The 17,517-nt window shown below is 34.2% G+C and overlaps 1 protein-coding gene across 1 annotated transcript; it reads right to left on the bottom strand.

The window, feature by feature from the left end:
• Positions 1 to 1,488: 1,488 nt before the first annotated feature.
• Positions 1,489 to 7,095, bottom strand: LOC148274200 (valine--tRNA ligase-like). Its single transcript, XM_088237456.1, has 2 exons — positions 5,547 to 7,095; positions 1,489 to 3,271 (listed from the first exon to the last, which is right to left on the bottom strand). Exons 1-2 carry the CDS (start codon positions 6,940 to 6,942, stop codon positions 1,722 to 1,724), a joined length of 2,946 nt encoding a protein of 981 aa, XP_088093582.1. The 5' UTR covers positions 6,943 to 7,095; the 3' UTR covers positions 1,489 to 1,721.
• Positions 7,096 to 17,517: the final 10,422 nt, after the last annotated feature.

Raw genomic sequence — 17,517 nt, forward strand, 5'->3', positions numbered from 1 at the left:
ATTCAATTGTATTTTATTTATATTAGTGCCTGTATTTATTATAAGAAATTGTAATTACCATTGTTAGAATGGACTGCATAAGTCCGTCAAATAAAGAAATAAATAATGAGTTTTACCTCTAAGCAGACGATATATAACTGAAAATCCCAGGATTCAAGAAAATTCGAGATCAATGATGCATTCTGCAATAGGCTAGTACGATAGCATAGATGCGTCTTTAATAGTAAGTACCCGAAAGTGGGCGAGTATTTCCCGTGAATATAATTTTAAACACGGTGCATCCACATTTCAAGGATATGATTAAGACATTTAAGTTTGTAAGTGAAAATTCTTGATGGAAGTTCATTGTAATTTATTATATAAATAAAACACGAGTGATACTTTAATCAACAAATTTGGAATATCCAGTGACTGGTTTCATCGCTTTCGCGACATCTTCGAGACTGGTATCTTTATTAAAGAGTTAAATGTATTTATACAGAACAGAGGTAAGGATAGATAATTCAAAGTTATATGTAAGTAAATTAAATAAAGTTATTTTTATCTTAAGGATCATTATCAACAAATTTTCTTTGGGTTAACTAATGAATTGATATAATGCTATTTTAATGAGTTTAAGTATTTTATTTTATTTTTGGTGTCCCATCCTTCGTGTGAGTGTGGTTTTATAAATTATAATTATTTAATTTACTTACATATAACTTTGAATTATGTATCCTTACCTCTGTTCTGTATAAATACATTTAACTTTTTAAAAAAGACACCAGTCTCGAAGATGTCGCGAAAGTGATGAAACCGGTCACTGGATATTCCAAATTTGTGGATTAAAGTATCACTCGTGTTTTATTTATATAATAAAAGATATGATTAAGTTTAAAGCATTGCTTCAGATAAAAATGGCAGTAGAATATCATGGCGCATTAATAAATGACACGTGGCTCAATAGATTCTTAAATCAGAAAATATAATATACTGCATGACATAACCAATACTATTTTAAATATCATCAACTTTTCTGCTCACTCAAATTTAAAATACACATTTGGTCATAATATTCATAATTACAATACGCTTTATTCAAGGAATCTTCATGTGTCTAAGTTTCGCTCAACAAAGTTTGGCAGTAGGTCCTTGGAAAATATTGGCCATTCCGAATATAATAAACTGCCTGATGAGCTAAGACACGAAAAACTGAATAAAAATTCCAAAAGTATCGCAATTAAAAAATATTTCTTAAATCTTTTTGATATTGATAATTATGAATGTAGTTTATATAAGATGGTGTTTTATGTTTCTTATACAATAATGTTTTCTTTTTATTTCGGATGTATTAATTTGTATGATATTATGTATTGTCATAAAAATGTTTTTTCTTATGTACGGTCCCAAATGAGTTTCTAATAACTCCTGGGAGTATAATATGTAATTTTTGAATTATATGTTTTATTAATAATAAAAAAATAAAAATTAAAAAATAATATGTAGCGTTAGCTTTAGCAAAAAAGAAATTGTACAGTGCCCCTGAGGTGATTTTCCTCAAAAATGGCACTTTATAAATCTGCAAAATATTTTTATTGTGCAAGTATTAAATTTAGCCACGTCTACGCCCAATCACTCATCAGTTGAAAATAAATTAAAACATAAAATCCAGAACTTGTCGACGAACATTTGGACACACTAAAAATACTGTTAAATATTACACATGACTTACATACAAGAGTTTATCGGTTCTTTTCCAGGTGTCTTAGTTTGTCTATGTCTTCTCTGAGCGCCCGCATCTTGTTGGCGTGCGACCGTTGAACTTCCGGCGTGGCGTTGGTCTTGTAACTTTCCGTGACGGTGACGGCCTGCAGCTTCTCCAGACTCTTGAACAGCCGGTCCTTCTTCTTGAGCAACTTATCCTTTCCGGCGTTTGAGAACTCGCCGGAAACGCCTAGGAAAACTTTGCAGTTATTTCTGTCGGCGAAACTCCACAGCTCCGTAGGATTTGAAACATTTTCCATACTAATTCCGTCAATTTTTGCAAGTATCCGAATCAAGTCTTCATTCTCTTCGATAACTCTCTTAATATAGTCATTTTTACATTCAATTAAAACATTTGGTTTCATTTTATAGGTGATATTATAAGTGGCTCTCATTTGTCTTATAGTTGAAATGATATTAATCGTAGACTCCATGACCTTTTCAAGTTCTTCATTTCTTAAATGTTCGAACCATTTATATTTGGGGAAAATCAAGTCATCGTATGAGTCCGCGTACTCAAACACGCAATTTCTATTCAAGGGGAGGGCCGGAATCAGTTCTTCGGTGAGGTACGGCATGAAAGGGGCGAGGCATCGTAAAGAAGTGTTGAGACACGCTGCAAAAGTGTGACAGTGTGCCGCCAATTTGACGTTGTTTTGCGTCTTCAGCGCGTCCTTTGTGCATTCAATGTAAAAATCGCACACTTCGCCATACAGAAAATTTTTGATGGCCGACGTGGCGTGGTGAAAATTGAATTCAATCAAGCTTCTATCGACGTTGTTTACCAAGTGACTCATTCTGCTGAGTAACCAGCGATCGACGGTCGATAATTCCGCGACTTTTGTGGCAAGGCAGAATTCTTCGCAGGCGTCGAACGCGTGCCGGAAATACTTGACGCACTGCCAAATTTTGTTGCAGAACAGAGCGTCGGAGTGACATTCTTCGACGTCGAATTGTATGTAGTGATTTTTGACGTTCTTGCTGCAGAGAGAGAATCTTAGAGCGTCGGCACCGCACACGGGTATACCGTCAGGAAACTGTTTCTTTTGTCGTTCTACGGTTATGTTTAACTCGTCCAATGACAGAATACCCTTCTCGTAAGACGTTTTAGCCTTATCATTCAACTCCCGTAGGGTTATTCCTTTGATTACATCCTCCGGGTCGATCACGTTACCTTTGCTCTTGGACATTTTGGCTCCGGACGAGTCAGAAATGACTCCGTGAAGAAGCACCTTGGAAAAAGGCAGTCGTCCTGTTAATTTGGTGCCCAGCATCACCATTCTGCACACCCAGATACAAAGTATGTCATGTCCGGTGACCATAACATCTAGGGGATAGAATTTCTCCAAGTCTCTGGAGTCGTTCGGCCAGCCGAAAGACGAGAAGGGGTAGAGTGCCGATGAGAACCAAGTGTCGAGAACATCTGTATCCTGTTCTAGAGTCATCTCCGATTTATCGCAGGATAATTTCGATGCGGCTTCGCACGAGGCTGCGTCTCTTCCTTCTGCAGCGATCCAAATAAATTTATCTGAAAATAAAAATAAAAAGATTAAAATTTAAAGCAATAACAGCACAAACTGTATCTTGAATGTACCAAACGAACAAATCATCACGCCGTTTCTTCGTGGGGGCAGAGAGGATAGAACGCCATATTACTCTATCTTTGAATAAAGATCTCGCTTCCTCTACATTCATACATCTTCTCATGCACGCACGCCGATTATTCCTACTCTCGACATGTCCATCTTTAAGTATTTGTCGGGCTTGATCGTGCCATGTCTTTCTCAGTCTTCCTCGTTTTCTGCATCCATCAACATTCACATCGTAGATTCTTTTAGCCGTTCTTTCGCTGTCCATTCGCTCTACATGTCCAAACCAACGCAGCACCCCTTTCTTGATTCTGTCAATAATGCATGTCTCAGCCTTACACACTTCACGGATCTCGACATTTGTGCGGCTATCATACATCGTTTCACCACACATTCGCCTGAGGGATCGCATTTCGACAGCATTCAACCTACTTTCATCTTCATTTGTCCAATTCCATACTTCGTTCCCATACATTAGAGTGAATGTACCAATGTCCCGATTTTGTCGCATTGTAAACTCAAGATAGGATCCGGACTTTTGGTGTAATCTTTCTAGATTCAAAACCATAGCGAAAATAGACTAGATCTTGTCTTGAGGTAGTTATTATTATTTGGCTTTCATGATAATTTTCTTATAGTTTAAAGGAAGTGCTGCTGTACTTTAAAAACTTGAAAACTGAAAACAAAACATTCAAAGCTCCATATTCTTTAATCCCTCCGAGCCGGTTAGTATTGTGGTCGGTAGAGGCATATTGCGATGTAAACAGCCGAATTTCGCCCTTGGAAAGCGTGTCAAATTCTCAGATATGTCCTATCTGTTTACTACGCTGACCACACCATTTCAAAGCTATGGGGTCCTTTAACTCTTAAAAGGCCGTGCTAAAAAAATCGTTCACACGCGGTGATGTAACGCAGCGTTACCTCAAGCAAAAGACTGAATATTCTGAAGTTCAGACATTGAAAAAAAAACAGTTTTTTTAAGTTTCTCAGAAACTAAGGAATTACCTTTTTAGATTTTAAATTTTAAGTTGAAAGTTCAAAACTTACAAAATTCAATGATAAAATTATTAATTGAAGAAAAAATTGTACCGTCAGCGATACAATATTCCAATATCCTTATTGTATAAATCTATAAATATTTTATCCGTTAGAGCAGTGTTTCCCACGGTTGGGCATACGCCCCACCTTGGGAAACACTTGAATGCAGGAAAGAGGGAATATTCTTAACAGATATCCACACTGTTGTTAAAACTAGTTATCACGCACTGTTCTTAAACTTTGCAACAATGGTGATTGGACTCATAAAGGTGATAAACCAAAATCAGTGATCGAACATCCCATTTCCAGGACAAACAAAAACGATTTTTTCCGAGTACCTTAGCCTTGTACATGACATGGAAGGCTACTAATACTAAATACAGGGGTCCAAATATATATTTTATATTCTTATAATAACGATTTTAAATTTTTTACATTTAATTAGCTAGGCATTTATAATTAAGTAGTTTTAGTTTTTTTTTGTTGCTGTAGTTATATTAGTATAGAACTATTTATGCTCTAAAAGATAAAAAATCTCCATCTTAGAACAGGCTGAGCCATGTTAGATGGAGACTTTCATAAACAGAGAACATTTCGTTTTCATTTTCGATTCATTCGTTTTATAACACAAAGACGACGTAAACAAATACAAACTAATACCACTTTCGGACAAAGGTATTTTGAGTATTATTCAATTAAAATTTATAACCTACTTCCACTATCTATTAAAACAATTAGTAACGAGAAAATGTTTTAAAAGGCTATAAAAAAAATGGATAGTGGAGCTAGGTAGAAGTAAAATGGATTGTCTCATTCACCCAAACCAATATTGAATTAACTGCTCCACAAGTGTACAGCTTATGTTAGGTTTTGTTATTTTCATTGTGTTTTGTAATATATATAATATAGATGTACATATATATTTACCTAGTTTTTAAAACTGTAAATATTTTGTTAATTATCTCTGTTTATTGAGTTAGTCTTCTTTGTTTATTCTCAAATGTAATAAATATATTGTTAAGTGTCCTCGGCACGGGTAAACACAGTTCACATTATTTTTATAATTAATTGTAGTTTCTAAGAGAAAAATATGAATAAGTAAATATAGACTCCCTGTTATTAAATATGTATACTAATTTTATGCAATAAATTTATAAAATAAACTTTAAAAAATACCTGGTTCATTATGTTTGTAGCATCTGTAAGCCGGGATCCTGTGCCCCCACCATAGCTGCCGCGAAATGCACCAATCCCTCTCCTCCTCGAGCCACCTGTTCCACTTGCTTTCGAATCCTTCCGGAACGATCTTCAGCTCTCCCGTCCGGACGCATTCCAGAGCGATCCGGGCCATTTCATTGCAGTTCACAAACCACTGTGCCCGGGGCAACAACTCGACGACATCCCCGCTTCTGCTGCAGACCGGCAGCGTCATGGAGTGAGGACGAATATTCCTCAGTAAACCTTTCGCGTCGAGCGCGTCCAAGATGGATTCCCTCGCGTCGTATCTTTTCATGTTGGAAAACGCACCAAAACCACTCTCGATACGCCCCGATTCACTTATCACAGATACACTGTTTAGCTTGTGTCTTTTCGCTACTTCACAGTCATTTTTATCGTGCGCCGGAGTTATTTTAACGGCTCCCGTTCCGAATTCTCTGTCTACACTCGAATCCGCGATGATCGGGAGCGTCTTTTTTAAAAACGGATGCTCCGCGAGGCGCCCGACGTGACGCGAAAATTTCTCGTCCGCCGGGTGGACGGCTATCGCAACGTCCCCTAACATGGTTTCCGGACGCGTGGTGGCCACAATAATTTCACCGCCATCTTTTAACTTGTACGCGAATTCCGCGAGCAGCCCGAACTTGATCGGCTTCGGATACGAGGGAAGCTTCACGTCGGTCGGCCCGGCGATGTTCAAAATGTCGACCTCGATATCCGATATCGTAGACTGCAATTCGCAACACCAATTGACTAGAGTATTCGATCTGTATATTAATCCTTCGTTGAAAAGTTTTATAAACGCGTAATTCACCGCGTTAGATTGTTTTTCGTCCATTGTGAAGACTTCCCGCGACCAATCTAAGCTGGCGCCCAACGTCTTCAACTGTTTTAGAATCCGCCCGCCATGTTTTTCTTTCCAGTCCCAGACCGCCTTTTCAAAATTTTCTCTGCCGAGCGCGCGGCGGTCGGTTCCTCTTTTAAGCAGATATTTTTCTACGACGACTTGCGTCGCGATGCCGGCGTGGTCGGTTCCTGGCACCCAGGTAACTCGAAATCCGCGCATCCTCATCCATCTCGAAAGCACGTCCTGCAAGGTCGTCGTCAAAGCGTGACCCAGGTGAAGAGACCCGGTGACATTTGGCGGCGGCAAAACCAAACTAAAACGTTCCTTATCGCCATTTTTCGCGGCGAACCGGCCTTCCTTTTCCCAGTTCTCGTACTTTCCACACTCGACGATGGCCGGCTTGTAAGCGTCGCCTAATTTTCTTAAAAATTGTTCACTCGCTAATGTCCTGTTTAAACTTAGGTTAAGTTTCCTCAACTTGACCGATAGATACCTCGCTGTGTTCATAATTACAATATGGAACAATTAAAATGTATTATTTACGCAGACTTTTTGAGAGAAATAACACCGGCGCCCGGCAGACGGGATTGAACTAAATAAAATATCAGAAATACAAAAATGACAAGCGCGGCAAATCGAAATGAAAATAATGAAGATGAAGAATATTTTCGTAGTGCATGCATAGATAAAGATTTAAATTTCTGTTTTGATAGAGTTGTGTATATATATTCTGGATAATTAAATTATTCGATATTCCAATTATTTTTTTAATCTATTCTATTTATTGCACTACGAACAATGGTGAAAGAATAAAAACTCACATTTTACAAGAAATTTTAATGTCCTACGATAATTCAAAAATATATTGCATCAGTACTTATTTAGCCTATTTGTTCTTTGAAATAAGAAATAATTAATTTATCAACTATAAACTACTATTCGATTAATTTCATGAATTGGTTATACATCACTACTTGAAAATTTTTGACAGTTTAAAAAAGTGTTGCAATATAAATAAATTTATTTATCAGCTTCTTCTTTTTTGTTTAAAGGCAGAACAACGAGTAAGTACTGAAATTAAAAATGTTTTTTACCTCTAAATGACCTCTTTTTAAAATTACAATAGAACGTTGTTGATTCATTTAGAACTTTTCTTCAAAAAGCAGAACAATTTGACTATTGGTAACTCTTATAAGCACTGGACTTGAATAAAGCATTGCATTGTATATCTAGTACCTACACTGAGTTTGCAAATATTTTTTTTACATAAAAGCAAGGCGTTGAGTCTTTCACTTCCGATTCTTCAGTCTAAGAATAAAGTATTTTAGTGAAAAACGCTATTAAATAAAATTTTCCATCAGTATTTTGAATATATCTAATTCTAATTATTTCAGTTACGTAGTTTAACACTACACATTTTTTTATTTTTAGTAAATGAATTTTGAAAAACACATGGCATTTTGAAACGGCAAATTTGTGTGATTTCCTTACTTTTTATACATTTTAACAAAATACAGTCATAATTTTGAAAATAATTTTCTTAAAATCTTGTTCTGTTTAAATATTGTTTTCATTGGTTGTGGTTTTGTAGCTTGTGTGATGCAAAGATCCGAGGTTCGAACCTTGCTTTACCTTGATACTGAGTTAATAGCAAGTTATTTTTACTTCTTCTTTCTTCTTCCACATCCGCTTCTTGGTGAAGCATGAAGAAAATCACCAGACGCCTTCAAAAGATTTTATCTCTAACCAGCACTTTCGCCTTCTCCCACGTCGATCCCGCGTCTAGTTCCATCGAATAATTTGTATTTTATTTTTATTTATTTGAATAACCAACAGCTAAAATTATCTTATATATATTACAAAACAAATAACAAATAAGCCAATTACAGGTTTTCACAAGTAGCATCACAGTAAGTTAAAAAAGATTCTCAAACATAAAATGAACAGTAATTAAATGTAAATTCAAAAGAAAAGAAAAAATAGTACGAATTATTTCGAAAGCAAACTTGCAATTATTTGCAAATAAATCTATGTTAAATGATTGATTTATTACATTAAAATTATTAAAAGTTCGTTATAAATATGAATTTTGCCTATAATTAGATGAAACGTGAGGTATGTGGAGAAGAGGGTTATTTCTTAAAACTTTGGAAGGAACATTGATAGAAAGTTTGCATAGTAGTTTAGGACAGTCGATTGAACCAGAGGCAATTTTAAGTAAATAAATTATATCAGTTATTTCCCGACGTTTTTGCAGGGGCAATAGGTGATGTTTTTTACATAAATTAATATACTGGTCGGATTTAAACTTAACCGGAAACACATGAACTTTACGATTTTTTAAAAATATTTTCAATGCGTGATATCTGCACATTGTACATAGGATTTCATATTTGTGATGCATATTCTAAGTTGCTTCGCACTAATGTACAGTAAAGGATTTTAAGTGTCTTTGCCATGCTTAGATTGATGGTCTTCCAGGACCGCGGAAACCAGCTAGTGTAAAAAAGAAGCAGCTTGTGTTTGGGCTATTCTGAAGCATACACGGCACGTATCCAAGTCAGGTCCACCTGAAGGAGGCTGCATCTGTTCTTGGACTTCAATGTTAGTCATGAAACCAAACCATCGTATGTCTAATATTCTCCTGAAGCACTTACTCTCAAAACATAGTTCAAAGTTCGATTTTTATGCTACTAAGCATTTTTGGTAGCATTGACATATTAATATGAGGTTGCGCGAGTGGTTGGTGGGATTGAGTGATTTGTGGCTGGATGGACCGCCAGTGGATAAAGGTCCACCTATCCTACCCATCTTGTGATTTCACAACTTTCAATGTTTGTTATTCTCCTCGTCTCTATGGCCATGGGTAGCTAAGGTTGTTGACTGCTGTTGTTTGTTTGGCTGCAAACGGTTCTTTTCCACATCTGCCATCATCGCGCAAACGCACCTTTTATTTCCCCGCAAAATTTAACACAGATCAACGATTCAGTCAAATAATACTCACGCAAAATTATAATCGCCACCCCAATATGTGTTCAATTTATATATAACCATTTACCAAATTTCTATGTCTATCGGTTATGTCAGGACACTAATTATACCAACATGCAACTCCCACACCTTCACCATGCACAGAAATATAAAACCATCATGCTGATAGGATACCTACATGTTATTTGAAGCTGACACCAATATGATGTAAACGCTTCAATAGCTACTAAAAAGTATACAGTAATAATAGTTATGTTTCTATTCTTATTCTAAAAAATAGGGGTCAGTGCCATGTTAGCTTCTGACATCACTGCAATCTGTGTAAATCTTTAAGACGGATCCTGTAAAATAATTCTCGCTCTCCAAGTCCAGGTCTTTAAAAAGCCTAGATACTTATTATGTGGAGGATGAGTGTTCTTATTTTGCTAAATCTCCCCCTCCATGCTCAGATCCTTTAAAAATCACGCTATTAGGTAAAGGGCGAGCTATATAATGTCTCTGTGCAATTGTTTCTAGCAATTTGTTGTTGTTCCTAAATAAATAAATAAGAGTGTTTAATTTTTATATTCTTTATTGAAATCGTTCATTTTTGGACAATAAAGTTTAAATATAAGAAGACAGTATTTATTCACTACAAGAGCACTTTTGATATAAAAAATGGAGCTTATTTATTGTAAAATATATCTGCCTATCACATCAAATATTCAGCATAAGTGTGAAGTAAAAATACAAAAATGACAAAAAAATATTACAACAATAATAAATTATGTTTTCATATGTAGTATTTTGTAGTTTTTTTGCGTCATATTTATTTTAATTACATATAAATTTAAAGGTATTTTACAACATGACAGATTTTAACTGTAGCTACAAATTTATTTTGTTTTAAAAATAAGAGGTCTTTACTCGTATTGCAAAAATGTATATTTGTTTCGGATGCGAATCTTAGTACCTCTTGGGCCCAAGCGGCAAACTTCCGTGTTCGAGAATAGGTGCCTAAAAATAATTTTGGGTTTCCGCTGGTTTGACTTTGTAAAGAATAAAGAAATAAACGCGGTACTTTGACTATGATTGTATTAAGAATTATTTTGTGTCCACTCTTTAATTGGAGCATATGGTATCCACAAAGAGTCTCCAGGCATTGCTGTCAGCAGCCATCTCCGTACATCCTCCAAAGTCAGGTTTGCACCCGTAGTTCTAAAATGAACTACTGTCATCTGTGGAGGTTGAGGAAGTCGATAATCAGATTCCTTGTAAAGTAGGCAAGCATGGAACCCTCAGTAAAGTATATGGCCCAGTTCATACCAAAGATTCTTTTGAAACACCAATTCTCAAAACTCAGTATTTTCCTGTTTTCGGGCCCGAGTGAGGTGCCACAATTTGCATACTTAAAGAAGAATATGGAGTTATGCAGGCGTTATGTAGGCGGAATTTTGTTTTCACTGAATTAATATTCAATCTCCAGACACTCTTCATACATTTAAATTCGTCGCTTGCTATTTCTAGCCGCATTCTCAGCTCTTGGTAAAATTCTCGAACCTTCCAATGAGTTGATTGGACAGAGTCTGGCGATTTTAAACTTCATGACACGGTTTGATAACCCAGAAAAACTCACTGTGCATCTTAACAGCCGGAAAAATTAAAATAATTAAAATAAAAATAAATATGAGAGCGGTAAAAGTATAAAATATTGTTTTATAGTGCAATTTTATTTTAAATTAACAATAGTAACTCTTCTCCATTTTACAAATACATTTATTAAAAATGATATGCATAATTTAAAATAAGAATGGAATGGCTACAAAATTAGACAATCAATTTTAATATTTATAAACAAATAAGCACCATTTCAAAATTTTATATTATTTTATTTACTTAAAATTACATAATAAATAATTAGAATGCATGAATTGGTTCTAGAACATAGTGGTAGATGCTTGCATTTTATATTTTCAAGCTGATGTTGTCTCCGCCCAGGCAGATAGCGAATAGTTCATTATCTGCTTGGGCACAGCACTTAAGAGGGAACATGTTTTGATTTTTATTCCTACAAACGTATTTCCATGTTCTCTTGATGGATTAGAGCCTTACAGCAATGTTTTTTTTTCCACACTAAAGATATTCGGCATTGGCATGTCCCGATGGTTAGGTTTTTTGGATAAATAGTTTATTCTAGGAGCTAGGACCATCCCTTTAAAGCTCCAAGTTTCATCTGCCGTCTTCAGACATACGGTTTACAAACATGATAACTATTTTTTACAAAACCCAAAAGTTTTTTTTAATTTTTTAAAAATAAAATGGCTTTGCATTATAAATTGTATGCTTTAGCCAATGTCATGTTGAATCATTTTATAAACAAACCGGTTCACAGTACGCAACCAGGTCCAACCGTCGGGTCTGCAAGCAACATAAACATAGCTAATTAGGTCTAACAGTTCCGAGAAAGTTCTCTCCATTCTCGTTTCAAAACTAAAAAGGAGAATCCCTCCACCGAACGATCAACCCTCCACCCATACTCATGCTACTGTCACCGTGTCACCGATCCAACAACAGGCCCTGGGCTGGACTTGTCGAGCACTACAAATCGATTCCGTTATTTTTTTAAAATTTAAGCAAAAGGTTGTATTTAAATGGATTCCTGCTCGCTAAGATGAGTTGAATATTTGTAGGAAGAGAAATTAGTGGGGCCAAAGTCTTGAAAAAGGTTGGCATTTGGTCATTTATTGGGCAAATAAAGAATAAGTGGTAGAGATCTTTTTCAAAGTGACAATCGCAAATGGGGGAGTCAAAGACACCAATTCTCGCAAGGTGAGTCCTCGTACAGCAATGCCCTATCCTCATTCGACAAATGGTGGATGTATCTCTTATTGATATAGAAAATTTACTTCTGATACACTTTTTAAAAAAAAACTCTAGATTCATTAATTTTTGGAATGCGGCAAAGTCAAAAAAGAAAATGTCATATCAGTCCGAAAATCAGTTGTCTTTTTCGCACAGTATTCAGGGCTTTTTCACACATTCAATTTGAAACGTGTTCAATTAATAGCCTGGATCTGGTCCCATCACAGTTATTACGAATGGATTTATTTTAACTGTTTATGTTTTGCTCTTTAACTTTGCATTTCTTAGAAGAAAAAAAAAAAGTTTGTTGTTTACGCTGTTCACTCATTTTATGTTTGACATATTAGAGGTATTAAAAAATATCAAAACAAATACAACCCTGTTAGTAACTAAAATTGTCTAAATCCACTCTGATTTGCAAAAAAATCACTAATAGATACCTAGGCTTTGTTATCAAAACAACGCGAGAGTTTAAGTCTGTTGATGCATTAAAAATATTATGCATGACCCTAGTAAGTAGCTTGTTAGAATAATATGGGTCCTCAGTTTGGTCTCCTCATTCTGTTACCCAAATAAACAGTGTGGAGAAGGTCCAACGCAAGTTCTTAAGATGCATGAATTTCATGTTCAATGAAGCAGTTAAAATTAATATGTATTAGTGATAGAAGGGAAATTTCAGATTCAGTGCTGCTTTTCAAGTTATTCAATAATGTTCTTGACAGTCCCAAACTTTTAAAATGTAAATTTTTATGTGAGGCAGCATGAGACAAGACAAAATACTTCTTTTGCTGTTGATTTGCATTGTTCAAACTATGCTAAATACTCCCCCATTCCACGGCTCCACATGTTAGAAAACAAACATGGAAACTTAGATTTATTTCATTTAACTTTTTACAAATTAAAATCATTGCTTTTTAATCACTTCTTTTCTAAATTATAAAAATGTATTAAGTGTTATACTTGTTTTACTGTTTATGCTATGATACATCGCCTCTGTTACTTCAATACTTTTTACATTTAAACCCTTTATTTATTTTTAATTTGCTGCATACCCATGTTATAATTTCTTATTTAATTTTTCTTTATTATTTCATTATTTTCTGATGATTTTATTCAATGTATCTATATTTTCTATACTGTGTACAGGTGTTTCGTTTCATTATAATTGTTTTTTAATATTATTTTATACTTTGTCAAAGGCGTAAGCCGTCAAAATAAATAATAAAAATAAAAATCAAAGCGTACGCTGATTGTTTGGAAACATTTTTTTTTTTAAATATAGGTATGTATATTACTAAAAAATCACGATCGATTATTATGCAAAGATAACAATTTAAAAATTAAGTCACTCTTAAACGCGAAGAGACCTTTGTACGACCAGGCAGTATGAAAGTTTTCAAAATACTAATTGTTTTTTTTTTTTTTTTTTTAAAAAAAAAAGAAATATTTGCGTTCTTATGATTTACCCAAATATTTAATTTTGAGGGCCATTTTCAACGAGTTGTAAATAACTCACTATTAGAAAATGGAATCAAGTTGGGGTAGAGTGGGATTCGAACCACGGACCTTTGGTCCGTGAGTCCGAGACACTAGCCACGGGACCACAACTAAACAGGAAATCTGTGTTTTGTTAAAACGTGTACTGAAAATAGGATGTCATGCAGAAAAAAATGTTACTAGAAAAAGTCGGTACTTTCAACAGTTTTTTACATAATTGGTAGGTCAATAAAACATAAACACTTAAAAGCATTACAAACTCCAATCTTTTATCTCTGGCAGAAATCTTTCAAAAAAATCATAAAATTAGGTAGTACCTAGCTCAAATTCTTCCATTCCTGTTTTTTGAATTGATGGGGTGGTAACATGTACAATGTGCAATGACACATGTTTAACCTTTTGCCGGTCATCGGCAATGAATATGTTTGTTTTTATTTCGAATTGTTTGAAGAGACTTAAGAAGATATTTTTTGAAACGTAATATTTGTTCCTGGGCGGAGCCGGAGCGCCGCTCCGCTCAGATAAAAAGATTCGAAGCGCCGCTCCGGTGCGCTCCGGCCCGACTACACCCCTGGATACAAGTAAATGCAGATTTTGGTATCATTTGTGTTTGCAACATGGTCATGAGAGAATACTCGACAAAAGCCCTATGCATAATTTGCCAGATTCACAGTGAAAGTACTAGAGTTGAATTCAATTAAACTCATTTATTAACAAAAAAACATTGCTTTTTTATGAGCGAAACCTATGTATAGGAAGACCCACATTCTTTTTTAAATGGTTTCAGCTATGCGGAGGAAGTACTTTCGCATGCTTCACGTAGGAACAGATGTGGAAAAGAAAAAAACATTTTGCTGTTGTAAATAAAATCTCGCCATTTTAACATATTTAAACCATTATTTCATATCATGACAAAAAAATACGCATACTAATAGCGAAATGCAGTAAAACTTATTTTAATATCACTACTATTAAGTAAGTATTTTAATTCATATGAATAATATGGAAGAAGTTTTTTAACTAAAGATACATTGTATTGACTTAATAAATTCAAATAAACTATTTACATTATAATATACTTTATAAATATTAAATTTTATATATTAAACTTATCGGTAACACACATTTTTCGATCACAGAATTTCTGGAGTTGTCCTCAAAGGTAAAAGAGTTGTTTTCATATCAATGAAATCTATCCATTAATGTTAATGATATTATTCAATATGAACTAACCTAACCTAACCTAAAAAAATTAACCTAACCTGTCAAAATTTTATTTATCCTTTTCTTACATTTTTAAGCATTACAATAAAATATAATTTATAATAATTGGTAACAATGAGAGCATTCATTTTGAATCATTAATTGGGAAATAAAAAGCAGGTGTTAAATGTAATAAAATCATTAAATGGAATGATTCCATTTTTTTTCATACAATTCCACAAAATAATTTTTTTATGTGTTTTTTTTACTCTTAAATAATGACGTATAATAAATAGACACATTTTTCCTATCTAAATATACGGCAACAGAGAGGGAAAACATTTTTTAAAAGGGATGAATCTCACCCACATGATAAAGGTTTCAGCTCTTTTATTTCACAAAAGTCCACAGATTAAAGAGTTGGGGAAATTTGGATGTTTAAACATAGGCAGAATGGTGAATGTTAAAATGGTGAATGTTACAATCTCTCGTTGATACATTTTCCTTCTAAAAGACTGTTATTAAATTGACGAATAATACAATATATTTTAAAAGGCATTAATTTGACATTTCATAATTTTTACATAACCTAACCTAAGCTTTACTTGACACTATTTTTACATGGGTAAGGTTACCTACAATATAAAATATTTTCATTGGTCTATATTTTGACTGGTCGGAAACATTTGTAAATGGTTACTTCAATATATTTGATAATCTTGTGTGATTGTTATTTATTATTAATAATTATTAGGGGAAAGTAGGGTAACTAGGTACGGCGGGTAATTGGGTATTCTTCAATAAGTTATATTTCCCCCCATCGCCAATTATTGTGAAAAAGAACGCTAACAACAGGAAAGGTATTGCACGCTGTCTATGGTATGTTTTATTTCATTTTGTTGTTAATTTCTGTAGTTCACCAAATTCAATGAAAGCGCGTTTGTTCAGATTTATATTTCTATCTAAATTCAACATTGTCTTACGCTTTATACATATTTTGAGCTTTTATTATTTTTTTGCTTGCATGTCAAAACGTGTTATAGTTTTGGCCATTTTGTTTTAATTTGGCTTTTTGGGGAATTGAGAACGATGTGACTGAGAATGTTCTTAATTATCCCAAATCAACTTGTTAGTCGTAATATTCAACTTTTTTACTAATTTCCTTAAAATATAGCTTGAGTAGAATGACAGTTGTCAGCAAAAGTGACGACATAACTTTGTAGTAACGTCTAAGGAGTGATTTATATTGACACACGAAAAATCATTGGGACCTGCCATGTTCATTTAGTTTTTTAATACAATGCTTGACATATAAATCAACATATATATTCATAAAATCAGCTTTAAAACTAAAAAAAAAAACTAAAATAAACCTAATTATTAACGACGTTCTTACAAGGTTACATCATTTTGCAAAAACGTTAGAGATGGGACAAATTGATCAAATAAAAAATAATTAATTTGATTTTGTTCATGAAAAAAGTATAAATGTCTTATTTTTTGTGAATAATTGTCTTAAACACACTATAATAGGCTTGTTTTTGCGTTTTTATATCAATTTCCGGAAACAGGGTTTCATTTTTGCATGAAAAAACTGATAAAATCGATTTGATCGGTACATGATCAGTGATCAGTAATTTCCCATCACTAGTCACATTAGTTTGGCAGCTGTCATTTTAATCAAGCTATATTTTAAGGACTATAATTTACTATTCCTATTTGACGTTTCAGGTGCCACGAAAGCAGCGTTGCCAACTCCATCGATTTTTTGGTAGATCTGCCGATTTTGGGAGCTATCCTACCGATCTACGGAATTCGATGGTAATTCTACCGATTTTCAAACATCTTGAACACTCGGTCTTTTCACTTTTTTTTATTTTGCGTTATTGATTTTTTTTTTATTTTTTATTACCCTACTTTTCCCTGCTATTGAATTATAGATAAACAACCATGTTTGATAAGTTATTCCAGTAGAGAGGGAGTTATTTCTTGGGTTGAGGTAATTGGAGACGACCATTTGGAGATTCTGTGATGAAAAATATAATGTAAGCATCACAGCTCATGTAACGCCATCAAACTTGGTAGTTTTTTTATAATTTTTTAACAAGACGGATATTGTGTTGTGGTTTGAAAATCCACACGTGTCTAAAATATTACATTTTCTCTGTCTTAACTTATTTAATAGAAAAATCAACCATATATCACAAAAGTGAAATAATTGTAAAAACTCCTTGATGTTTTTTAAAAATGTGCATCAAATGTAGAATTTTTGCTCTACAATTCATTGAGTTTGCATTTACGTTACATACATTATTTTATTTGATTTTGTGCCTTCAAAGTGGAACGCCAAGTAGACGAAAGTGAGCATTTTGGACACCTTCTTTTGTTCGCGTTCAATCGAGAGCTGCTTGCGATATTGCGCAGTGTACGGTGAAGATGCTAAGAATTGTTGACTAATTTGTTGTAAATAATGAAGGAGAATACATTATTGACTAATTGCTGTCATTTTTTTGTTGTCTTATCCGCTCGTCCTCTTTATTTGGAAAAAAC

Source organism: Micrasema longulum, unplaced genomic scaffold, assembly GCF_059751315.1.
Source record: "Micrasema longulum isolate JH-2025_06_02 unplaced genomic scaffold, ASM5975131v1 h1tg001724l, whole genome shotgun sequence".
NCBI classification, from domain to species: domain Eukaryota; kingdom Metazoa; phylum Arthropoda; class Insecta; order Trichoptera; family Brachycentridae; genus Micrasema; species Micrasema longulum.